Raw genomic sequence first — 23869 nt, 5'->3', positions numbered from 1 at the left:
ACAGCAATGCACAGACACTAAATTAATTAAGCTGTTTTTAAGCCACAGCATTAAGGTGATGTCATAAGAACATGCCTAGGATAGCAAGGTCACTGGAAAGGGAGAGTACATGTCCTGCAGTAAAAGACTGTAGTTTGGAGGGCTTGTGTTGGATGCCTACTATGAATTTGTCAAATTTTTTCTCAAACCTGGCACCACCTGGAGGAACACTTTTTCTATCTGCTGAAATATGCAAGAGCATCTCTGATTTAAATAGGGGAAGAGCTACTACACCTGCTTCAACTCTGAGCAATACACACTATATGCTCAGAAATGCATAAATTAGATATATTTAGAAACACAGAGAGCTGGGAAAATATTTTGATGCAAGATAACATAGTTCATCTAATTTATGTCAGACTGACTTTGTGTTTGCATACAAGCATGCTCAGAGAAGCTCACGCTGGGCAACCAGAAATCTGCTCATCTTACTGCTTCCATTGACATGGCATTGCATTGCCATTTTGCATTGGTACTCTGATTATATTGTACACCTGAGCCAGAGATTTTTTCGTCTGTTTCTTAAATAAGTAGTTTTGTAAAAATCAAGAGCAGCAACAGCTCATTTTTGTTTCATTGAAGCTTTACAAAATCCCAAAAACTTTAGCAAGACTTTAACAGAAGAAATAAACCAGATGCTGATACATTGCAAACTTAATGGTGCTGTTGCTTCACTGTGAAATATTTTAACTAGGAAATGTTGAGCATCTGAACAGTAGCCATAATCCTCTCATACAGAAGCCTTTTCTGCAGCCTGTCCAGGGTGAGTGCAAGGCTGTGTCTTCAGCGTTAATGGGATCAGCTGCAATGAGTAATGCTTTGTGTGCGCTAAGGCTGTGATCCTGGCCACGTGGGGCAAAGATGGCAGGGCTGGTTTTGCTAGGCAGCCAGTCCCACACGAGGTGAAGTGAGTCAGAGCATTCGGGATGGATGAGCAGCTCTCAGAAAGGAGCTTTTGTTCCTCATCTCCAGCCTCTAGCAGTCACTGTGAAATTGTCTCTACCATCTACCTATTAGCATCAGCATCACTGGGGCTCTTTGCATGAGAAACTCTTGTGCTTATAAGCAAAGGTCACTCAAGGAGACTTTTGAATCAGGATTTATTTTGTAGCAAGCTTAAAATGACCACATTGATGACCCATCACTGTCTCCCATAAGGAAAAACTGGAGGCAGCTAGAGACACAAATGGGGATCAATTTTTCACTGAGAGCTTTAAAGTTACGACTATTTATCCTTGTCTGCAGTGTTCATGCAAGCAAATGAAGAGAAACATTTCTATTCACCACGTGAGAGTCTCCTGCCCTTCCTTTAGCTGCTACTTGTAATTGCAGCAAGAATAATATCCTGAGGGCTTTCTGCTGATCTGCTGGATTTGAACACCAGCCTCTCAACTTACAGTCTCTATATCCCCCTCCACCAGACAAGTACACACTGTTGTGCTATCCAATAAAAGCTTGGGGAGCAAGCTTAGGCCTGCATAGATTTTACCACCAATTGCACACAAGGAATTGAATGCAAAATCGACTTGGTAATCATGCTAAAGGGGAAGGCAGATGAGCTCCATTCCCCCCTCGATGTCACAGGGCTCATTCTGTCCTGCTTTGAGGGTGACACAGCCGTGCTGCAGGCAGGGAGCTGTGCAGTGAGTGCCAAAGAGGGGATGTGCTCTCCTAAGTGTGACTTCTTGTAGCATCTCAGCACTTCCCAGTGCTCCAAGGTTATGTACCAGCTGTGCTTCAGTGGTGCAGAAAAGCACTTTCCATCCAAAGTGAACACTCATCAAAGAATAGAGAAAATTGTTAAGTGCTGTCAATGGAAACATCTTGGCTGTTTTTATGGATGTGTTAATGGAATGCCCTGCCACAAATCAAAGGGGCTTTGCAGCCTGTGACTTCCAAGTGGTGAACATAATGACAAAACCAAATACTCTGTTACCAGCTGGTTTCTATTATTGGGCTAAATTGTTGGATTAAATCATGATCCTTACAGCTGAAGTCAAAGGATTTTTCCCAGAGCAGTGATTGGGATATCAAAAGGTGCAATCTCCCTGATCCCCAGAGAGGAGCTGAGGGGAAGCATGGAAGTGGAGGCTGTCAGCACAAAGGGTGCCTGAGGACTCCCACTCTAGGAACCTGTGATGATGTGTGCTGGGAGAGTGAACTGCTACTCCATGGAGACACCTCCCCTCACATCCATCCATCCATCCATCCATCCATCCATCCATCCATCCATCCATCCATCCATCTCTGTAGGTCCACTGCACAGCCAGGCCAAAGGCACTCTCTGAGTCCAGCCCATCTGTACAAGGAAGACCAGCATTGCCCTGCATGGATTTTTAGCATCTCCTATCTGGTGCTTCACAGTTTTCTCAATGTAAAAGGCAAAAGTAACATAGACACTGCTGCTAAAAATAGCCATTTATGCCCTGGATGATTCATTTGTTGGTGGGGAATACCCATAAGTGCCTCTATCTAAACATTCTGTTCCCTGTCTCAGTATCTCCTCTGCCAGCTTGTGTATGTCTCTCCAGTCTTGTTCAGTCTGCTTTCCTATGGGTTACATATTCTTTAGCTAAATATGTTAGTTTGTTTATCTCCCTCCATGGCAGCAAGACCCAAGCGTGGCTTCCTCCTGCTGTAGGAATTTCATAAATAAATCACTGTCTATTATTTCCCTGGGAGAATACACCATTGTAAAAAAAAAAAAAAAAAACCAAAAAACAAAAAAACCCACCCACCAATAAAACCCACCCCCCTCAAAATTAAAAATAATAAGAAAATAAGCCCCAAGAAACAAAGCCAAGGAATTTCCCCTTTCCTAGGTTATATGTTAGAATAATAACAGAAACAGGACTGTGCTGCTAAGCTTCAGTAGCAAACCTCTTTGCATTGTTCTGGTTTATGTAAGAAATAAATAATTGCACTGGATGACTTCTAGAACTACAGCTAAGGAAGGCTCCATGTGGGAGGAAAGCTTCATGTAACTTAAATTCCCAGTCCCCAAACATACCTACTTAGGGTGATGACCAGGGTTTAACTCAGAGTCCTGTAAATTGTCATGGACTGTGAGGAAATTAAATTCAGCTCTTTGGTGACATCCTTGTAGTTCAAGTGGTGATTTATGAATGTGTAACTGAGCTTGTTGATAGGCATTTTGAACCTGAAATGGGCAGTGTTTGGAGCTGTTGGATTTTTTACTATCTGTTAAAACATCACCATATTCCTGGAAGTATCTTTTATTTTTTGTATGCAAACTCTCCCCACCAGTAACACTAGGAATAATGATGGAACATGATGCTTCTTTAGTTGCCCAATGGTCTTCTGCTCCAGTGTGAAGGGCAGGTAAATCAGAGTTGTTTAGCTGGGAGGGCAGGACAATGAGTGTATGTTGATGTTACTGATGTGAACCCCAAGCACAGAGGAGCCAAAACCTGCTTTTCCTCCAGAGCATCCCTGCAGCTGCACGTGGCTGAGTCAGGCTGAAATCACCACTCAGTAATCAGTGTGCCCATGGACACCATCTTCAGAGGGAATGAATCTGGGATGCTGGGGTTTATGGCCCTTTCCTTTCCTTTCCTTTCCTTTCCTTTCCTTTCCTTTCCTTTCCTTTCCTTTCCTTTCCTTTCCTTTCCTTTCCTTTCCTTTCCTTTCCTTTCCTTTCCTTTCCTTTCCTTTCCTTTCCTTTCTTTCCCTTTCCCTTTCCCTTTCCCTTTCCCTTTCCCTTCCCTTCCCATCTTTTGATGTGCAGATTCACTGGTAACTAATAAAACACAGCTGGGTTTAATTTTTGATGCTAAGCACTGTTTTGTGAGGTATTTAAGTTGCAGTAGGATAACTGGGGAATAATGAATGAATCCTTTGGGCAGTTATACTTAGTTCATAGAACCATAGAATTGTTTGGGTTGGAAGGAATCTTATTTACCAACAATTTAGTCCCTTTGGTTTAGACAAGCCACGTAACCAGATTTTTATGGTTTTTTGTAACAAATAGTGTTTTCTTGATACATTCACTGATATTATTTGGCAGCCGCCTCTTTTATTTTCCCCTGTAGGCGCAATCTGTCTTTGTCAGGAAACACTGTTATCCCTGGCAAAGGCAGTGATGTCTTCAGGCAATCTGCACATAATACTGCATGTCCTTACTGGAGCACAGCTAGAGATACCAGCATATTCATCTTCCAATTTGTAAAAGTTTCCCCAAACACCTTCCCTTCCAACAGCATGTTTATGATTGCACATGCTTATGCCACACTTATTATTTTAACAACGTAACTGGAATACTTGGGATTTATCCCTGTTTTCCTTCAAGAGCTGGGCGTGCACAGTTCCACACTCACAGAGGAAAACTGTTGGCTCCCAGCAGCCAAAAAGCAAAGCAAGACTCAAGTGCTGCAGTTCCCTCTTAATGAGTAAGCAGCTGAAAATAATATCTCTTGCATTTTCTTTGGCAACAGGGCTTATAGGCAATATTTATCCTTCTTTTTAAATTTTCTGTAAACCAACTAGTGCAAGATCACAGGAAACAACTGGAATGCAGACTCCAGTTTGTAGTGCTGTAGCTGGCTCCATCTCCAGCAGAGCAGCTTTGAAATGCTGCTAAAATAATCCACGAGCTATTCTGCTCTCTTCTGCATAGTAGTGGGTTTTGCAGCTAGTGTTTCTCCTTTCATGTAATCTGACCCTATCTTGGTCCCACTCTTAATGCTCCTCACCATCAGCCAAGGCATTAATCTTGAGAATGTGTCCTAAATCAGTTCCTGGAAAGGCAGTGGAAGTAGGCATCAGTGATATTTTTCAGTTCAGCCAGTACATGCCATAAGGATTACATTTGTACAAGGCACAACAAGACAAAGATACACTTGTCAGCTGATGCATTTTTGGATCCAAAAACTTCCAAGAAAAATAAAATAGATGAGATCTTGAGGTTTTAGGAGCATGAGTTCAGCCCAAGCAGTAGGTCCAAGCTGAGCTCCCTGAAATCAGTGAAAATATGAGGAATGAGAGAGACCAGCATGAGTATTTCTAGATGGGAATGCAAACCAGCTCCAGACATCCTGCAGCTGATAATTTCTGCTGGTAGCAATGACACATAGCACAGTTCAGTGGCCTTTAGGGGTCGTGCTTAACCAGTGATGAGCACTTGGAGTGTGTCTCCTCCAAGAGACTCACTGGGAGTGATTCCCAAGTGGTGAAGCAGCAGGCTGTCCCCCTGGAGGGCATTAGGAGGATAGGGCAGCAACAGCTGGGACAAGAAACAGTGACCCAAGCAACTCCAATAGAAAATAACAGAATTAGAAAATATCTGTGAGTTGGGTCCTTCAATCAAGGTAATTAATAGCTGAAGAATGGAATTTTAAACTAGGGCCTTCATTGCCCAAGCCCACAAAATTAACTCTCTGAACTGATCTCTGAACCTTGTGTGAGAGTTTTGATGCTTGCAGTTAATGAAAAATCATTTTACTGATTGCTGTTCCACATACCTGGCACATTTACAGTGAGATCTATTCAAATCAAGAAGATAATGATTGGATGCCTTTTTGTCTAATTGTTAAATGAATAAGTGAACTTCATGGATACCTTTATTTTCCCCCTTTCCAGAAAAAGTAAAAAACCTCTAACAGCCTCAAAAAAGATGGTCTTTTTTTCCAGGCATCATCACTCATGTAGAGTGCAGGCCAGCACAGAGGGCAGAGGAGCACTAACATCTCGTGCTGCCCTCCAGCCAAGCAGGGTGCACTGCAGCCCTTCCCAGCACAGCCTCAGGGAAAGGCCAAGGTGGGTGGTGGAGGGTGAGCAGAGGTTCTGCCCTGCTCCATAAGTGCTGCTCCCCATTCTGTGCACAGCCCCCAGCCCAGGCAGCCAGGATCCTCTGCCACAGCCCTGGGTCCTCTCAGGAGGCTGCAGGATAGGCACCAGAACCTATCTGCTCATCAGTGTCAAGGCTCAGGCATTTGTGTGTACACACAGGAGAGTCCTGAAAGGTCTGAACCAGCCCTTTTAGCAGAGTTCTGGCACATGTTCTGGCTCTGAGACTCAGGTACCCAAACCTTTGCTCCTCCCCTGGATTCTGAACAGTCTGTGGGCTTAAAGTGGCACAGCAGCCTGGGATTTTGGGATTTGGCCCACAAGCCATGAAAGATCTCTGAGGCTAAACTCCAATCATCCCATAAGACCCATCCTGGTTGGAACAGGCCAGCTGGGCCATCCTTTGCCACTGATTGGAGCAAGGTCTAAGTATCTCTTAAAATTGGCCTCTGTCCTTATTCAGGGAAACCTTCCTTTCATTTCAATATTTCATGTCTGTGTAAGGGCACAAAACCCCCAAAACAAAGCCCAAATAAGGATCGAGTTCATTAACCACTAATACTGTTCATTACTGGTATTTGTACAGCAGCATTTGCACGCATGAGACTTCAATACAAATGAAAATAAATTCCTCCTTCACATGTTTCATCACCTCATTTATGTACAATGTAGCTTGTCAAGAGATGGCAAACAAAAGACCTGGGAGGATGAAGATTTACTCTGGATAAGCTCACAGCTACAAATGATTTCGAATCATACTAGAATTAAGTAACTTAGTGCCACTAATGCCACTGGCACTGCTACTAGCCTTGACACTACTGAAAGATTTAATCTAAAAGGCTCTTTTGATTTCTCAGAGGCTCTTAATGGTTAATTTTCTATTAATTTTCCTTTTTTTTTATTTCTCCTTCTTTAAGGCTTGTCAGGAAGAAAGGCTGGTATGTGAAAGGATCTAAGCTAGGCTAGGCTTAGGTTATGGCAGGCAAGGAGATGAGGAACAAAATAGGAGCAGGGCAGAAAAAATACCTTGCAGTTTGTCTGAGCCACTACTATTTGCTAATTGCAATAAATATAGAACTGCAGAGAAGCTCCTAATAAGCTTATATAAAGCATTTTAATGGGATGCTGTCAGGTTAAACATTGTGTCCAAAAATATAAATATTCTTAAAAACTCCAAATTAAAGAAACTGAAGTTTGACTACCCATACAATTTTCTCCTTTCATGACATAGTCTAAACTGCATTTCACACAACTCAGCCACTGAAAATAGGCAGGGCTTTGTTCTGCTGCTGTTGGGCTGGAGCACACCTGGATCACACAGGAGAGGACAGTGCAGGGATGTGCCAGGCAGAGCTGGAGATGCAGCTGCAGGGATTGAGGGGCCATGTTATGTCCTGGCTCACCAGGCTGACTGGGCAGCTCTTGCTACCTTGGACTTCCAAGACAGCAGCTCTGGGGCTTGCAGAATGATTTCCACCCCAGGATGGCAACTCTGGGGCTTGCAGGGGGATTTCTACCAAGGGACAGCAGCTTTGGGGCCTGCAGGAGAGTCTCCCCACTGAACAATGGCATGTCTGGGTTTTCCTTCCATCACAGCAGCTCTGGGGCTTGCCAGAGGATTTTACCTGGCTGTTGATGGGGCCATTGCAGCTCCAGGATCAGCCCAGGGTCCTCACAGAGCACTGGATGCAGCTTCACTTTCTTCTTTTAGCATATGACTTAAATGTTTCCATGTTTAGATTTTAGGCCTTTCAGGGCACAGTTTAAATCCAGAGCAGTGACTATGTTGAGTTTAACTGAAATTGAAAGAAAGAGCATGTGGAAACTTCTTAACAAAGAAGTTTTGTAAACAATGACTTGATGCTATGGTGATGGGTCCTTAGAACTGACGACTCCATTTTTCTTTCTATTCAATCCCTTATTTTTCTTCCAAACATTCCAATTTTAGTCCTGTCTACATGGCAGTGTTGATTGTACGTTTCTGTGCATCTAACAAGTGCCAAGGAAATCAAACTTAGGGAGCAGCAGTGCTGGATCTACTTCTCAGCTGGCTCCCTCACAGAAAGTGTTGGAAAGGGCCAAATGCCTTTCCCTGTCTTAGTACTCTCCAGGGGCCTCTGGATGTGCTCATTTACTCTGGATTTGGGTAAACCACAAAGGATGGTCCAGATCTGAGAAGGGGGAGAGTGCAATGTCTGAACAAGAAAATCCTCTCCCAGACCAAAGGGCTCGACTGGGCTGATGTGGAACAACACCAAGGACATACCTGGGACTGTGTCCTCTGCTGTTTGCATCACCTGCCAGCTGAAGGCTCCCCTTGGTGCTGGCCCTGCAGTCTGCAGTCCATCCTCCCACCAGGATGAGCCAGAAGATGCTGCCTGCACTAGGAAGAGCTGGACTGTGCTGGCAACTTGAGCAGACATCCTTTGACTTACAGGATGTCTGATCCCAAAAGCCCCTGGGTTTCAGGGCACCTTCACCAGGAGTCTGTTAGGGCAGGAGCAGCCAGCCTTGAGCACTTGATGCATCTGGGAGCTTCTATTCACTCTCACCAAAAAAGCACTGCAGCAAATACAGGGGCTGCTAGATAGCCCCAATACAGGGGCTGATAGATTTTCTATCTAGCAAATTCTCCTCTCCTAGGTGGGATCTCCTCTGCTTCTTTTACACTGAAAAAAAAAAGAGAAAAATGCTGCCAAATAACTCACAGTCTGGATGGCTACAACAGAAGCAAGAAGAAGCACTTGGAGTGTGATAGAAGGATTACTGTCATCAATACTGTGGTCTGTGGGAGGACAAGCCTGATGTGCTGGGAGCTTTGTAATCATCTCAGACTGCTTAGGGAATCTGCAACACAAGTTGAAATGTTTGAAAATGTATTTTTCCTAACCAATACTTTTCCCTAATGGGTACAGACAAATTCAGGTCTGGAAGAAATCCAGTGAACATGGTGAACTACCATTAAAGAAGAGCAGACGCAATTGTTTTGTGCCTCCCTCTCCCTAATGGAATGATGCAATATCTCCTAAATTCCATGGCAGGGGAAACAGAAGGAAAAAGCCTATGCAATGTAATAAGGATGAAAAGTTTATTCCAATTTTCTCAGCCTCCAAGCCTGGCACAAGCCTGTGTCTGCTCTATACTGCAGTCTCATGGCCTGGCTGAGCGAGTGTTTTCTGTTTACCTCTTTTTCCAATCTCTTCTGTAAGCCAAAGATAAAGCCAGTACAGCTCCAGCTGTACTTTTGAACCCGTGCTTAAATGGGGTGGAAATAAATCTTAATGAGATTGTCCAGCCCTATTACCTTAAGTAGCATGCCTCAAATGAACCCTGCTGAAGCTGTAATGCCCCTCTGAGGTTTCAGTGACACAAGCAAGTGGATCATATTTCACTATTGTAGTTTGTGTCATCACTGGATACTTGCTAGAATTCCATGCTTATCACATAAGAACTGGAGAAACACACCTTTATTAAAGATGCTAAAACAGTAGAAGATGCTTTCTGTTCATAAGTACAAAGAATTTTTTTCATGCTCTTCATTGAGAACAGAAGATTACTTTGTACTTCTACTTCATGAGTATTCAGATGCAAAAACATTTCTCCCATGAATTCTTACAATTGGTGTTTTGATGCTCCCTCTTTCCTCTCTGGATAAAATCAAGGTATTTTCCCAAGGCTTGCTGGTGGGCAGAACAAGGAAGGCAGCAGCAGATGGGCAGGACTCGAAGAACTGAAGAAAGGCCAGAGAGGTCCCAGAGGAAGAGTCTCCAGGGATCACCACACTGCAGCACAGATATAATTTATTTAGCCTCTCCTGAGGTCCCCATACACAGTTGAAGAGAGAATTTTTAAGTGCCTGTCTTAGGTAACATGTAAAAAAGAAAAAGGTGATCCTGACTCTTTGGAAACCCACAGCAGCATCCCTCAGGGCACAAGGCACGTGCCCTTCACATGAAGGGCATGTGGAGCTCTGGTAGGTAGCAAGAAGAAATCAATTTTCCAGCCCTAACCCACTTGGCTGTGCAGCAAATGGGATTTTAGCTCACATTGTGCCTGCAGCATTCAGTGAGTAACCCACAAATGAAGGTCCAGAGGAGAAGAATCTCCTCCTTGTCTAAATTTAGCATAAGGCCTTGAAAGTACAGACAAGGCAGCCAAACATCATCTGTAGCCAGAAAATTTAGACAAGGAAGATAACTCAGTTCTGGTAAGTGGTTTTGGGAAACAATGGAAGGAGAAACAGGGGTCTAATAACTCTGACTGAACTGAAGTTAACCTCCCTCTCTGGGCAGGAGCCTGGGACTATCCCTGACCATAGCCTGAGCTCAGTAATTAGCACTGCTCTGATTTTTTGCACCTTTTATAGATATTAGATATTAGATCAACACTGAAGTTTGAGTACATGGGCTCATCAGATGCTATGGGCTGTTGAGAGGACAGGTCTGGGACTCAGTGCAGGTCACAAGTGATTTTACACAGGAGAGCAAGGCCAAGCCTGCAGAAGCTGCACTGGAGGGTGCCTGCCCAGCTGCCTTCACCCCTTGGCATTCTCCAGGGCTGGCTGGTGAGCAGGGTGGCCCATGGGAAGGCACTGTGCCAAGTGGTGGAAAATAAATTAGATCTCCTTGTGCTGGCCCTTCACTACAAACAGCTCCACTGGGGATTGCTCTGGGAACCCAGGTGGCACAGAGCAGGCTGGGAGCCCAGGCACTCCAGGTGGCACAGAGCAGCTCTGGGAGCCCAGGCACTCCAGGTGGCACAGAGCAGATCTTTGGGTGGGCTTGGGGCCCTGCTGGGATGGACAAGGCTCCTGCCACAGCCTTCTCTCACTCTCTGTGGGACTCACTAAAACATCCCCTTGTCTCCAGTTCTCCGCTGTCCCTCAAGGCAGCTTGATTAACGAGGCAGATTGTCAATTGAGCAATCATCTCAGAACAAGGAAATCTTTAAAGATTTGGCACCATTATTTAGGACAACCCAGCTGCTGGACTTCAGTAGGAAAAGGAATCAAATGCACGTGCTCAACTCTGAGGCATATTTCTGTGAGAGAAAATAAAATCTGTTTAGTACAAACAAGTATTTTCTAATTCTGTATCATCCCCTTGGACAAAACTGAGATGTTCAGCTCCTGGCTGGCTGTGTCTCATAGCCAGAGTGAGTTTTCTCCTGCTTTTTTGGGTGCTCTTCTTTCTCCCCTCCTCTGCAGGGACCCCTGACCTTGGGAATGAGAGATGTGGCACAGGAGCACATGTGCTACCTCAGGAGCTGGCTTTGTCCTGCTGAAATCCCAAAGGCAGAATGAAGCAGGGAGATGCTCTTGCTCAGGGTCTGATGATCCCTCTGCATCCCCAAAGGAAAAAGTGGTGCTGCATCCTTGCTGGTGTTGGTTATGTTTTGATTGGCCTGAGCACAGAAACTCCTACAGCAGGGGATGAGACTCACCATGCCTCAACGAAAATGTTCCACCTGGTCAGTTGTCTGTGGTTTGCTCCTTCCAGTGTAGTGGAGAATACTGAAAATGTCATCTTACTCTTCCCACTTTATTGGACATCAGAGTAGGCAGGGAATAGTAAAGGACAGCAAAAAGACTCTACAGCTCCTCTGTGTGCCAGGAGAAACCAAATAATTGTAGGAGAGGAGTTTGCTGAGAAAACAAACACTCCTCCTGTGAACAACTGTGAGCAGATTGAATGCTTTCCCTGGAGTTTTCCAATTTTTTCATTAAATGATTCAAAATGAAAACATGCAGCAATGTGGTTGGTGTTTAGAAAGACAGCTTTTGGTAGAGAAATATTATTCTCCATCCTCCATATGTGAACACTGTAGGCCTGAGTCTACCATATCTGTTCCAGACACTGCAGATTCTCTCACACTTCCCCACATGATGCCTCTCCCTAAGCCTTGGATGTTTGAATACCTGACCAAAGCATCTTTGCAAAAAAATCCCCAGTCTCCGGTGGCATAACAAGCCCCATGTGTTGCTGACTGTGTGAAAACAGAAAGTGCATAGACATTTTGACAGCCACCAAAAAAATCATGACCCAAGAAACCTGGCTTTAGGAAAAAAAAAGAATTAAAACAAGTTTTAAGAGGCTCATGATAAACATTAAAGAGTTGGCAGCACTAAGAATAATCAAACAGTTCAAATGAGGTTTCCCAGATAATTGTTTCCATTTCATCAATGCACCGTCTGGTTTTGAACACCTATGCCTGAATATACCATTTGGAATTTATGGTAGATGCAGGAAATAACAGTTTCCTTCTCAAAATCCTTTCCACATGTGGCCCATATGCCTCCAGCACAAAGAGACTGCAGTATCATGCCCAAGTCATATGGATGTCAGAAGGCCAGCTGACTATCACAGCAACAAGATGAACCTGGGAACCTCTGATTTGAGATAAAGAGCTGCAGAAAATGACAGATTTAGTGTCCCAAGGACTGGTTTCCTATATCAGAAGTGTTTGTGTGTGAGGCTATTGACATTGCAGAGCATCTCCAAGCAATTGCTGAAATATCAAGTTATAATTACAGCAAGTATACTCAATGCTAGAGATCTAGTAATGAGGTGTCCAAGTATCTTGTATTTCATGACGTATGTGTTTCCAATATGCTGTTTACCATAACATCTCAGCTTCACCTCTAGAAGATATTGAACATGGTAAAGTACAGCATTCCAGGAAGATCAAGGACAATTTCAGTTGAAGTTAGCTGGAAAAGTTCTGCTGGGAACTGCATTGCATCTGTGCTGCAGCCACAGAGCAGCCCTTGAAGGGACAAGAGCTGATCCATGGAGCAGCTGTGGGAAGCCAGGTTTTCCCAAATGGTCACCAATGGCAGGTTCCTCATCTCCTCATGCTGGAGCAGAGGCCACAGATCTGATTTATGGACGTGCCCAGTGCTCACAGCTGCCCATGGAGCTTGAATATGTGAAATACAGTGGTGTGCTGGGTGCTCTGAAAGAGGAGCTCCTTGGCATCTCCAATTACACACCCACAGCACTGGGAACTGGTTTTGGCCTAATCTGGATGTACCTCAGTCTCTCACATATAAACTCTGAATAATTCTGCAGCCATAGCTCTCTGTGTGCCATTGCTGAGTCATATCTAGCAATGTTTCAGTAGGGGAAATATGAAACATTCACTAAGTTTTAATTAGTGCAAATAAAAATACATTTCTCTGAGCAATTGTGCTGGGACAAAGTGTGACTAATGCCTGGTGCTTCCCATGCACCATGAGTGCCTGCTGGTGGGGCCTCACCCAGCAAATCTCACCAACCACACAGCACAGGCTGCTGCTCTGAGGAGTACAGTGAACTGACCCAGACACAATTTGTACTGGTGGGCCAGGGGGATGAAGATATTGCTGAGATTTCTGAGAGCTGTGATCCTTATTCATTGGACTGAATGGAAAGGCTTGATTTCAAAGAATCTGGGTCATGGTCCCAAAGCAGGAGTGGGAGATGTGCAAATAATAAATTTAACCTGAAGTCAGGTCCTTCATAATCACATGATCAAGTGCAACCTGAGATGCTGTCATCACTTTGGATTTTTGAGTCTCTGCTCAAAAATCAAGTGTTCAGAGGTGTTACACACAGCTCTGTGTGTGTGTGTGTGTGTGTGTGCGCGCACTTTTCTTTTTCTTTCTTTTTCTTTCTTTTTCTTTCTTTCTTTCTTTCTTTCTTTCTTTCTTTCTTTCTTTCTTTCTTTCTCTTTCTCTCTCTCTTTCTCTCTCTCTCTCTCTCTCTCTTTCTCTCTCTTTCTCTCTCTCTTTCTCTCTCTCTTCCTCTCTTCCTCTTATTTCCTCAGCAGAGCTCTTCAGGCAAGTTGTCTGACTGCAAGAGTTTTCCCCTTGTGGTTCAGCAGCAAGGATTTTACCATGTTCACAGTAACTATGTTAGTCACTGGGAAGTGTTCTGGGTGCACTGTGTGATTGCAAAGCCAGATCACATCCTGCAGCTCCACAAAGAACACATCACAAAGGACAAGTGTGTAAGTGTGTATTTATCTGCAAGAGAGGTGGGAATCACAGGAAATGTCAAGTTTGCAGGTAGTATCAATGGATTTTGAGGGGATTTTGGACCTTTCAAACATCTCTCCAAACTTAATTTCATGCCTTCATAATACTTCATGGGGATGAGCCTGTGTTCTCCCAAGGAGCACTGAGGTGGTGGAAATTTGAGCCATAAAAACAGTGCTGAGAGCAGTGATGTGGGGCTGAGGGGTTCCCACCTGGACAGTGTGGAAAAACTGTCTGAGGTAAATCAGCCATTGGCACCTCTGAAATGCTCTGGGTTTTGTGATGGAAACAGCATTGTACTTCACAGTGTCTTCTCAGAATTTGTGGTGATTCCTGCAGGGTCACAACCATCTCACTGAGCCTAGCTTGGAGGTCTCTGAGCAAGGGCTTGCTTTTCTTCCCAAAGCAATGTGTGTGAGTGACAGACCATGTGCAGAGGCAAAGAGCAGCTCTGCCAGTCCCTGTGTGCCCTGCTGGCTCAAGGGTGACTTCAGCTGCTCCATGAAACCCAGGACTCCTGCAGGGAACTGATCCTGGCCACTATGAATGTGTCCATCCAGCACCTGGCATCTGACAGGAGCCCATGCTCTGCCCCAGAGCTTCTTTCCCATTTGGGGGATCTTGACAGTCTTTTATGTCAGTTTTAGAGGAGGTCTGAGATGTGAGGTAATCCCTAATGTCACAAATTTAATTGTGGAAGCCACAAGTGCGTGGAGAGGGAGCTGATCACAGTCTGTAAGGAAAGAAATAACAGGGACAGGGAAGCAACTGAATATAATGATGAGAGACTGGGCACTGGCCAGGTTTTTGGGAGGGCACACTGAGCATTCAGTGCAGTCTGAATGGCAAAGGAAGGGAAGGGGGGCTCACCCTCTAAATTACTGCCTGTGTAACAGGTCTGCAGCAAGAGAAGGCTCCAGACATTGTTAAATGCAATTATGGCTTCTAAGTGCTGATGGCTTCATACAGAATATGTTGGAAATACTGCAGATGTTATGAGGGATGGAGGAGAGGAGGAGAAAACACAGTCTGGTTGTTTTTTTGCACGTCTAAAGTTCCCGCAAACATCATGGAATAAGACTGCTCAGAAATGTGCAGTACAGTGCAAGTGCTCTTGCTCACAGACCCTGGGACAAACTATAGCTTCCAACTATTTCTGCAGATAAGAAAAATCCTCCCATTGGAATGGGGGAGGAGGGGAGGAGCACTTGGGAAAGAGGCAGCATCTTCTGTATTTCCTAACCAGATCCTTAACCACCAGCTGAAAATGTTCATGCAAACTTGTACTGCCTCTACTGACTGCCTGAAAGAGCTGTCCTCCTTCTGCACCCCTCCTCAAAGAAAGAAAACCAACAAACAAACAAACAAACAAACAAACATTTTCTTAGGAAAATGGGTGTTAATGTGTCTGCTAGGTCAAATACCCCATTTGGAGCCTCTGCAGCACAGAGCACACACACTCACATTCTGCTTCAGAAAAGCAGTGAGCTGGCACAGGCCCTGCTTGCCAGCTGGTTACACTAGCCCAGTAGTCTACTTAGAACAAGTAGTCAAGTTAGACTAGTGCAGTAGTCTCGTTCTAGTCCAGTTAGCCTAGAAGGAAACCTCACCTGCTACTTTAAAGGCAGAGGTGGGAGATGAAGACTAACCCAGTGCCTATCTCAGGACTCTCCTGGGACATGGTCAGCTCCCACAGAACCACCACCAGGCCCGAGGGGCAGGACACCCATGCTGGAGGAGAAAAACAGAGCTAACAACAGAGATTGCAATTTTTTTAATTCCAGAGGTTGCAAACTTTTAAGCTAGTTGTCAGAAATATGTCACTTTATAAGTGGCACAGGGGTGTTGTACTACCCAGCTGTGTACAGGTACACTAAATTTGCTTAAGCTAGGCTGAACCCCTATTGAGAACCCCCTAAGACTGAGCTGCAACAGGGACCACCTTCTTTCATCTTTGCTTTTGGTGACAAAGAACTAGCTTTGCCATCTGTGGCATTTTGCCCAAGTGCCAATGTGGAGCTGCTCCTTGCCCTCTGTCTCTCTCCCAGCTCTCTCCCTTTCTCAGCACTGAAATGCTTTGTGGTCTGGGAGGCCTCAGATTTCTCCCAAATGGAAAAGCCCCTTTTTCCCTCAACAAAACATCTAAGGAGGTGCATGGGAAGAGAGCACAGCTGAGCCGTACAGCCCTAAGGCTCTGAAAGCCCTGGCTGAAGGTGGGAACCCCTCCTCAGCAGGCTCCTTAACCCAGGCTCAGCCCTCACCATGTGAAGGCTGCGCCCAGGTGATTTTAACTCTTCATGGACAGTAGCCTGAATATTTTGACTCATGGGACTGTGTTAAAACACTGTATGAACAGAGAGGGCTTTCCAGGCACACCTCTGGCAGGCTCCCAACCTGGTGTGTCCCCATGGGGCTTGCTCATCAGCATAAATCTACTCCTGGGGTTTTTCTTGCAAAACATGGATTTATGGAGCACCACAGTCACTAAATTTTTGCTTGTGTGGTTGTCTGACCTTCGTGTTCCAAATCCTCTCTAAAGCTTTAAACCATGATTGCTTCATCATCATCATAATGAGTGTCTGCCCCCTGAATGCACAGCCCCTGCTGCTCAAGGCAATGCTCACAGACTGAGGACACATGGAATTTCTGGAGGAGCAGCAGAGCTGGTCAGAAGGAGGATTCCCATCTGCCAAGATAATTCTGGTATTTCTATTTCATTTTCATCAAACTGGGGCGATACTCTCAGATATTTTATTTGATTTTATTTTACCTGAGCATCCAAAGGCTTTCTGTCTTGCTCCCACTCAATTTCAATTTTCAAAAATATGGTCTTTGGAAATGTGTTAATATATTGTCATTGTCAACAAAATGTTGCATTTTGAATTAGTAACATCTGTATTTTGTGATGAAAGAACACTGTATTGGAAAATGTGTGACTGCTTCTAACAGCTAGCATTCATCTCCTAAGCTGATGTCTTAAATGCAGAAGGAAATGAGTTTGCCAAGGGGTCCATACACTAAGATTAGAGTTTCTGTGAAGTGGTTATCCATCCCAAACCCTGATGAATAATACAGATACTTGCCAGGTGCTCATCACCCTGGGCTCACCTTCCCCTGGCAGGGGCTGCTCCTGGGGAGCTCTGAGCATGCAAGCCAGTGCTGGTGGGCTTAGTGCAGTCAGGAGCTGTGGCTCATCCTGCAGACCCCTCTCTTGAGGTGTTCCAGTCATTCCATTTCATCCCTAAGCTACAGCACTGGCTTGATATGCTGGAAAAACTTTCCCACTTCTCTGCTCGTCCCTGAGCACTAGCTGCAGTCTGCACAGCCACTCTGCAAGGGGATTTCAGCCTTTGCCTCTTACTGAGGGCTCACCCTGCCAACTGTGGTGCAGAAGTGGTGATCCACCCCAAAGGGAGACATGGAGTTACCTGCAAAAAAATAGACTTTCTTCACCAAATCTAATGAAATGTGAATTTCAAGCACAGTCCTATGCTAATATGAGTATGTGAAAGCAGGACAATTTTATTTTACAGGAGTAGTGCTCATGTGTGCTGGGTGATGATTTTTTGTGACAGAAATGCATGTGGGCCATATTTTATTCCCAGTAGCTGTTAGAGACAGTCCAATGTGGGAGCTGGAGGCCTTGCTCACTCACAGCCTCTCTGGCTGAGAAAAATGGACTCTCCATGACTGTGCAGAATGTGTTGAATTTCAGGAAATCTAAATTCCCATATTTTTCTGGGATATCCTAATTTGGAAAATACCAATTTTATCAGCTGGCTCCAGTCTGTCTTAAAGACATGTTTGAAACATGTAATTTTAGCTCTGAAAGGAAGTATTTAGTTAAAGAGTCAGGAACATATTTCACATGAAAAGTCTTGCTTCCTCCTCTACTGAAACAAGGCCAATAAAAGGTTGTGAGGAATTTTAAGGAAATTTGTTTAGATTCGTATGCCACCTGCTGCAGAACAAGCTACATCAGTTCTGTTTCTTCCCTTCTCAGCACTGTTGCAGTAAATAACAGAGAAAGAATGCATATATGAGACTCCTGGTGTTCTTCTTCAGCATTATAATCTTCATCTGTTATGGCTCAATACCCTGTGTTATTTCAACAGTGGTGTTATCCACAAGAAGTTACCCATGCTGTTCAAAGTCAGTCTGGGGCTGAAAGCGGAAAGAAAGAAAGAAAGAAAGAAAGAAAGAAAAGAGGCACTTGAAGAACCCTTGCATGACTTCAGAGATTTTTCTGAAGTCAAAAGGTTTGTGTTGAGAAGCAGAACCATCATGACTCATATATTCCTAATCAAAATGCTGGGTGCATGAAAAGCGGTGCAGCCGTTCAGAGACTGAGCCACGACTCCTTACAAGAGGAAAATAATACACACAAGGGAAGCACTTAAATAATTGATGTGCTTTTCTTTTATCTGCTTGTAGGAGTGACAAGAAATCTATGTAGCTGGCACTAATGGATAGCATCTCTATGTCAATAATTGCTAATGAGGAAGGAATAGGAGAGCATTTGTCTTGAAGTGACTGATCTTTCTTTCTTTATCTCCCTGTGTTACAATGGGAAATTATTAGTGTAAATTTTAGAATTGTGTTCACTTTCAATCTCAAAAGCGTTTCAAATGTCTTTTTTTTTTTATAGGAATTCAATCCAGAATTGAACTTTACACTTGCTTACATGTAATCTGCATTCTGGCATTTAAGATCCTATTTTAATATCTTCTGTGCTACATCCAAACAACAAACTAAAACTTTGTTTGCATCACATGTTTAATTTTCCATTCCACAACAGTGAAAGGGTGCAGGCACACTGGAATTGAACAGAAACCAGTAATTTAAAAACACCCAATGCTTTCATCATGAAAAATTGCATAACCATTTCCAGCACTGAAGTAGGATACTCTTACTGAATAAAGTCTCTTAAAAAATTATTGGCGTATCAAGCCAATCATATCCAGCTATTTAAGTCAAAGATTGTATTCAGCCATTCCCCCCAAGCTGCTTTTCTGAGGGAACAATTACACAGCTGTTCCTGCCACATTCTTGTGTAGGCTGCAAGCAGTCTGAAAACTCTGGCATTAATTTCCTGTAACGACAAAGTGCAACTCTCCAGGTTGTTCGTGAGGCATACCCTTTGCAAAGAGGTTACTGAGGCACTGCTTACACTTGACACTAATATTGAGCTTTGGCCACACTTATTTATAGCCTGTGCATGTGTATACACGGGCACATGCACGGGGCTGTAGGGTTTGTGTTCGAAGCAGGGCTCTGGACTGCAGCCACATTGCAGTGCTAATGATATCTGTCACTGCACCAACTTTTTGTAGCTGTATTATCTGGCTGCATTCAAAACCAAGGATTTTGGAAGTACAGTTCCAGCCTTGCTGTGCTCATTGGATTCAGCAAAGGGGCATTTCTGCACTAGTGAACACTAAGTAGTGCATTAGAAGGTTTGATGATGATTTTTTGCAACTTTTTTTATGGAGTGTTAAGTTTTAAATGGCTAAAGTTTTAAACTTTGACCTAGCTAGTCAAAGAGCAACAGCCACAAAGAGAATTATTTCAAAATTCCTTGATACGAAAAACAAGCTGTCAGCAGCTGGTTCACTAAGATTGCTTAATAACTCTGATGGAGTACCCCCATTCCTCTGTCCACCGCTGGTTTGGTGTACATTTTTATATTAATATAATGCATCCACATGTCTGTAAGTACAGGATATTTTGCCAGGTGCATGAAGCAGGTGTCCCTTGGGACAGGTTCCCCTGGCATGGGGCAAGGTAAGCCCTGCTTCCTGGGAGCAGGCCTGGAAGCAGCATGGGAGAATTATTGGGAGAACAATTTTTGCTCTGTTTCTGGCACATTTCTAATCCACATCTAAACATCACTTTATTTTTCATCCTGTCCATAGGAAATTGCTTCCTTCCCTCAATGCATCCATGAATGTTTTTCTGGAAGAAAACTCGAAGGTGCTTTCAGCAGTGTAGGTAATTGAGATATCAGTAATTCCTGCACACAAGATGCCATGCACTCTCAATATCAGTTTCATCATTAATATCAGATGCCAGCTGATACTGATCCTGTCACCCTGAAATATCCCACCCCCAACTCAAAGTGCTTAGTAAGCAAACTGGGGCCAGGCCCTTAAAATCAAAGCCTGTAGAAGTGAAACTTTGCTGGTTAACAGTTCACCCACTTGAGCAGATAGGCAGGAAATACTCATTTTCATCTCTCCTGTCTTCAGCTGATAGCAACAGCCCATAGAATTGTGCATGGTGCAGCTCACTCTGCACCATATACATAATTTATATTTTTCCACTCTAGTTATGACTGAGCCGTTTTGGACCTGGGATTTGCTCTGTAAAATGGAAGCAGAGAGAGGAGGAAAGAAGAAAAACACTGCAGCAGCCTTCTCCTTCCCCAGCCACACTTTTTAGCCCAGAACCTCATCTTTGATGCCCAGACCAATGGAACAGGAGTGCTACACAGGACATGTTGCATATATATATTCATGTGAAAAGATAAGTGCTTGTCATGATAAAATAAAAAATAAAAGGCATTTCCAGTAGTCCATCTCTTTATTAGTAAAATGCCTTGGCAGAGAATAAGGCTATCATTTTGACAAGTTTCCTTTTCTACAGGGAGCCTAGATAATATTTACAGTTCCTATAGAAGTTTTTATAAAACCAGCTGAGAAACATGCTTCTTGCTGACATACTCCTCTGCTCAGTGAAGTTTGACAGATACAGCCCCAAGCTCCAGCACAGGATTCCTTCCCAGACGCAGGCAAAGTGTGCAATGCCCTTATTTTAACAACAATGTACATTTCTGTTTCCTTTCAGCAAACAAACCCTTTGCATTCCATTTATCTGCCCTAGCTGTGTCCGTTACCATCCGGGAAGGTTTATCAAGGAGCAAACAGGACCCACACACAGCGCCTGCTCCCGCAGCACCCATCCCATCCCATCCCATCCCCACACACTCCCCTCGGTGAGCTCAGGACATCGATACCATCATCCCTGCGGATAGCGACCCAGCAGTCCTCCACCAGCCTGAATTCCAGACCCCCTCCTGCTGCCCAGCCGCTGTTCCTGAGGGCAGCATCCCGGCAGTGCCCCCTCCCAGCCTGCGCCCGGCTCCGAGCCCCGCACCAGCGCCCGCGGTGCTCTCGGGCACTTTGTGCTCTCCCGCTGAAAGCACGAGATCTGTGCCTCTGCAATCCGAGAATGCGAGCCAGCCGGCGGGACCCGGGGTAAATATAAATCTGGCGCTTACCCACAGGCAGTCCCTCGCAGTCTGACATGGTGTGGGCAGTCCTCCTCACCGGGGGCTCAGACTGAAACCACTGCGGGACCGCAAGCGCGGGTGCTTCTCTTCGCAAAGGCGAGGGGGGAAAATATCAAACAGTTTACAGCCACCCTTGCCTTGCACTGCACATCTACCCACCCAGAGAGCTGTAGCAACAGTCCCGTCCCTGCCTTCTCATTATGGGATGTAAAGATAAGAATGTGCTTTTGTGCCAAAAGAGTGTGCTATTGGTGGATAAATTTGTTGTCATCCCTCCCCTTAGCAGAGTTTCCTCTTTAATGTCACAGAGGCACATTACCCTGTCGGAAAGGCCATCGAATATTTATGAAACGGCTTTTAAGGGCTAAGCCGCAAATCCTGGCGGGAGAACAGAGCTAATTGCTGTGCATTGGGGCTGGGATCCACCCGCAGGGCGCTCCTGCTTCCCGGGGGGCTCGGAGGAGCCACGGGCAGGGGGAGAGGCTCTGACAGCTCCCTCTGACCCTTCTCCTTCTGCAGGGTCCGGGTACGAGCACTGCTGGGAAAGGGGGCAGAAGCCAGGGTGTATCTCTTTAAGGAGGAAGGAAAATAAAAAGTCTTTGTTTATATTGTAATATGTGAGAAATTGTTTTGTGACACTGTTGCTAAAGGCTGTTTCGTAGTTTATAATAATACCGCGAGTGCGGATTTCTCTGTAACTTCATGGCTTTTCTTGCTTAAAACACGCCAGTTTAATGCCAGTTTAGCGGCTGCTCCTACAAGTTATTTTTTTAATCTTTGGAAATGTTTATGTGGGATTTGATGGGTATGAGGTGCCCAGACTCGCAGAGTCAGTGCAGAGTACCCCTGCACACTGGTGTGCTCATTAGGCACCTTAATGAAGTGCCGGCGAAGGCTCTGGCAGCGTTAGAGCCAGGCTGGGCTTGGCAGGGACACGGTGGGAGCCTCGGCTCCCGGGGGCGCTGATCTGCTGCCACTTTTTGTCCCGGGAACAGCCAGGAGCAGCCTGGGCTTGGCCTGACCCAGACCCTCGGTGTCTGAGCTCCTCACAAATGTCGGGATTCCAGACCCGGAGCAGGAGGAAGCCAGGGAGGGATCCATGGGAGGCGGTCCTTGGGAAGCACTTCCAGACCGTGCGGCCAGAGACAGCCCCTGGGGAAATGAGCCATCGGGAATGCCTTCTTCAAAATGCCTTGAAGAAAAAAAAAAAAAAAAGAAAAAAGAAAAAAAAAAGAAAAAAGCATAAATTACATGAAGTACACTCGGAGCTCAGGGTGCCCAGTACCTCTGACAAATGTGGGCTGTTTTTACTCAGATGCTTCAGCCCAAGCACCCAAAGGCTGGCACTGCTGGCACTGCCTGAGCTCTCTCTGAGGAGAAGCCTTTTTATACTCTGCTGGTTACTCAGCAGCACAGCTAGCCACGGATTCAATTCAGGATGTCAGGCCTCTGACTAAGAAGCAAAAATAGCTGCAAAAGTAGATGGTGACATGTTCCCAAAACAATTCCTCGGGTTGCCTACACAGGGCTGGGCAAGCAGAGCCAGCAGTGTCTGGCCAGCATGAGGATGTGTTGGCACAGCTCTGTCAGGACGGCCCTTGTCAGTGCCTTCTCCTCTCTCTGCTCATGCAGCACACGTGGAGATATTCTCCGGGGTGAGGCTCACCTGAGGGCAGCTCTGAGAGAAGCAGAGCCCCAGGCTGTGCTCTCTGCCAAGGAGGAGCAGTGCAGGGCACCGTGCCCACCCTCTCCATCCTGCTGCCACCCACAGAGCCAGGGAGTGGCCACTGGCTGCTCTGGCAGTCATGGAGGCGTCTGCTCTTGATCTCAGGATGCAGCTGGGAAAGGAAGGCCTAAACCAGACTGGGGGACTTTTCTTGCAGTGTCATCTGCCTGCAGAGACATATTGCTCCAATGTGTGAGAATCAAAGCTTTGTCAGCTCGGCCCTGTGCACATGCAGGCTCCCTGCTCTGCAGCATTTACGTGCCAATTTCACTTCAAGCCCCGCTGAAGTTCCTGGAACTGCTCACATTTATAAACACGTGCATGAGTATTTGCAGGATTAAGGGCCCACCATTTCTCCTTGTACTCACAGCAAACAGCTGCAGCTGGTTTTGAAGTTCCCCCTCCCAGCTGTGTGCTGGTGCTCCTGCACTGAAGGTTGGAGCCCTCTAGCAGAGCTGGCCAAGTGCCTGCAGGGGAGGCATGCCAGATCCAGGCTGGTGGCTCAGCTCTGTCTCATCCTCCAGAGGAATTCATGCAGCCTCTGCCTCAGTGACCCCCACCATTGTCCACGGCCATGTCTGCTGCAGGTGGTCAGCATCTTCTGGGAGAGGGGCAGGGAACACTGAGGGGGAAGGACAAATACATCCCAAACAGTTACAGCAAAGTTGGCAAGAGCTCATCTGCCAGAGCCCTCACTAGGATCTGGCCTTGGGAGAGCTCTTCAGTGAAACACCAAAGCAGGTCAAAAGTTGAACAGATCAGACCTAATTATTACAACAATACTCACAAACAAACATCTCCTTTGATGTGGATACTTCAATCAAAAAATTACCTTTGATCCCTGGATACTTTAGTTATAATGCTAGGTTTTGATCAATTACAAGACTTTTTTTTTTCTTTGATTAAAACAGAGTATTTCTTTTAGCTTCTTTTAACAGAGTATTTTTTTTTTTAGCTTCCCCCATTTTGCAGCCTGAAAAGAGAAGAGCCA

General features: G+C 45.2%; 1 protein-coding gene across 1 annotated transcript in view; it reads right to left on the bottom strand.

Annotated features, from left to right (window-relative positions):
- Positions 1-21244, bottom strand: part of EML1 (EMAP like 1) — a 122501-nt gene extending 101257 nt beyond the window's left edge. The window contains exon 1 of the mRNA XM_054275035.1: positions 21141-21244. Within this exon, the coding sequence (XP_054131010.1) occupies positions 21141-21168 (28 nt within the window). The 5' untranslated portion in view covers positions 21169-21244. The remainder of the gene's footprint in view (positions 1-21140) is intronic.
- Between the last annotated feature and the right edge of the window lie 2625 nt (positions 21245-23869).

This window comes from Melozone crissalis, unplaced genomic scaffold, assembly GCF_028551555.1.
Source record: "Melozone crissalis strain CALT ecotype California unplaced genomic scaffold, PUWL_Pcris_2 ptg000018l_1, whole genome shotgun sequence".
NCBI lineage: Eukaryota > Metazoa > Chordata > Aves > Passeriformes > Passerellidae > Melozone > Melozone crissalis.
The sequence above is the reverse complement of the archived record's forward strand: the minus strand, read 5'-3'. Positions and strand labels throughout refer to the sequence as shown.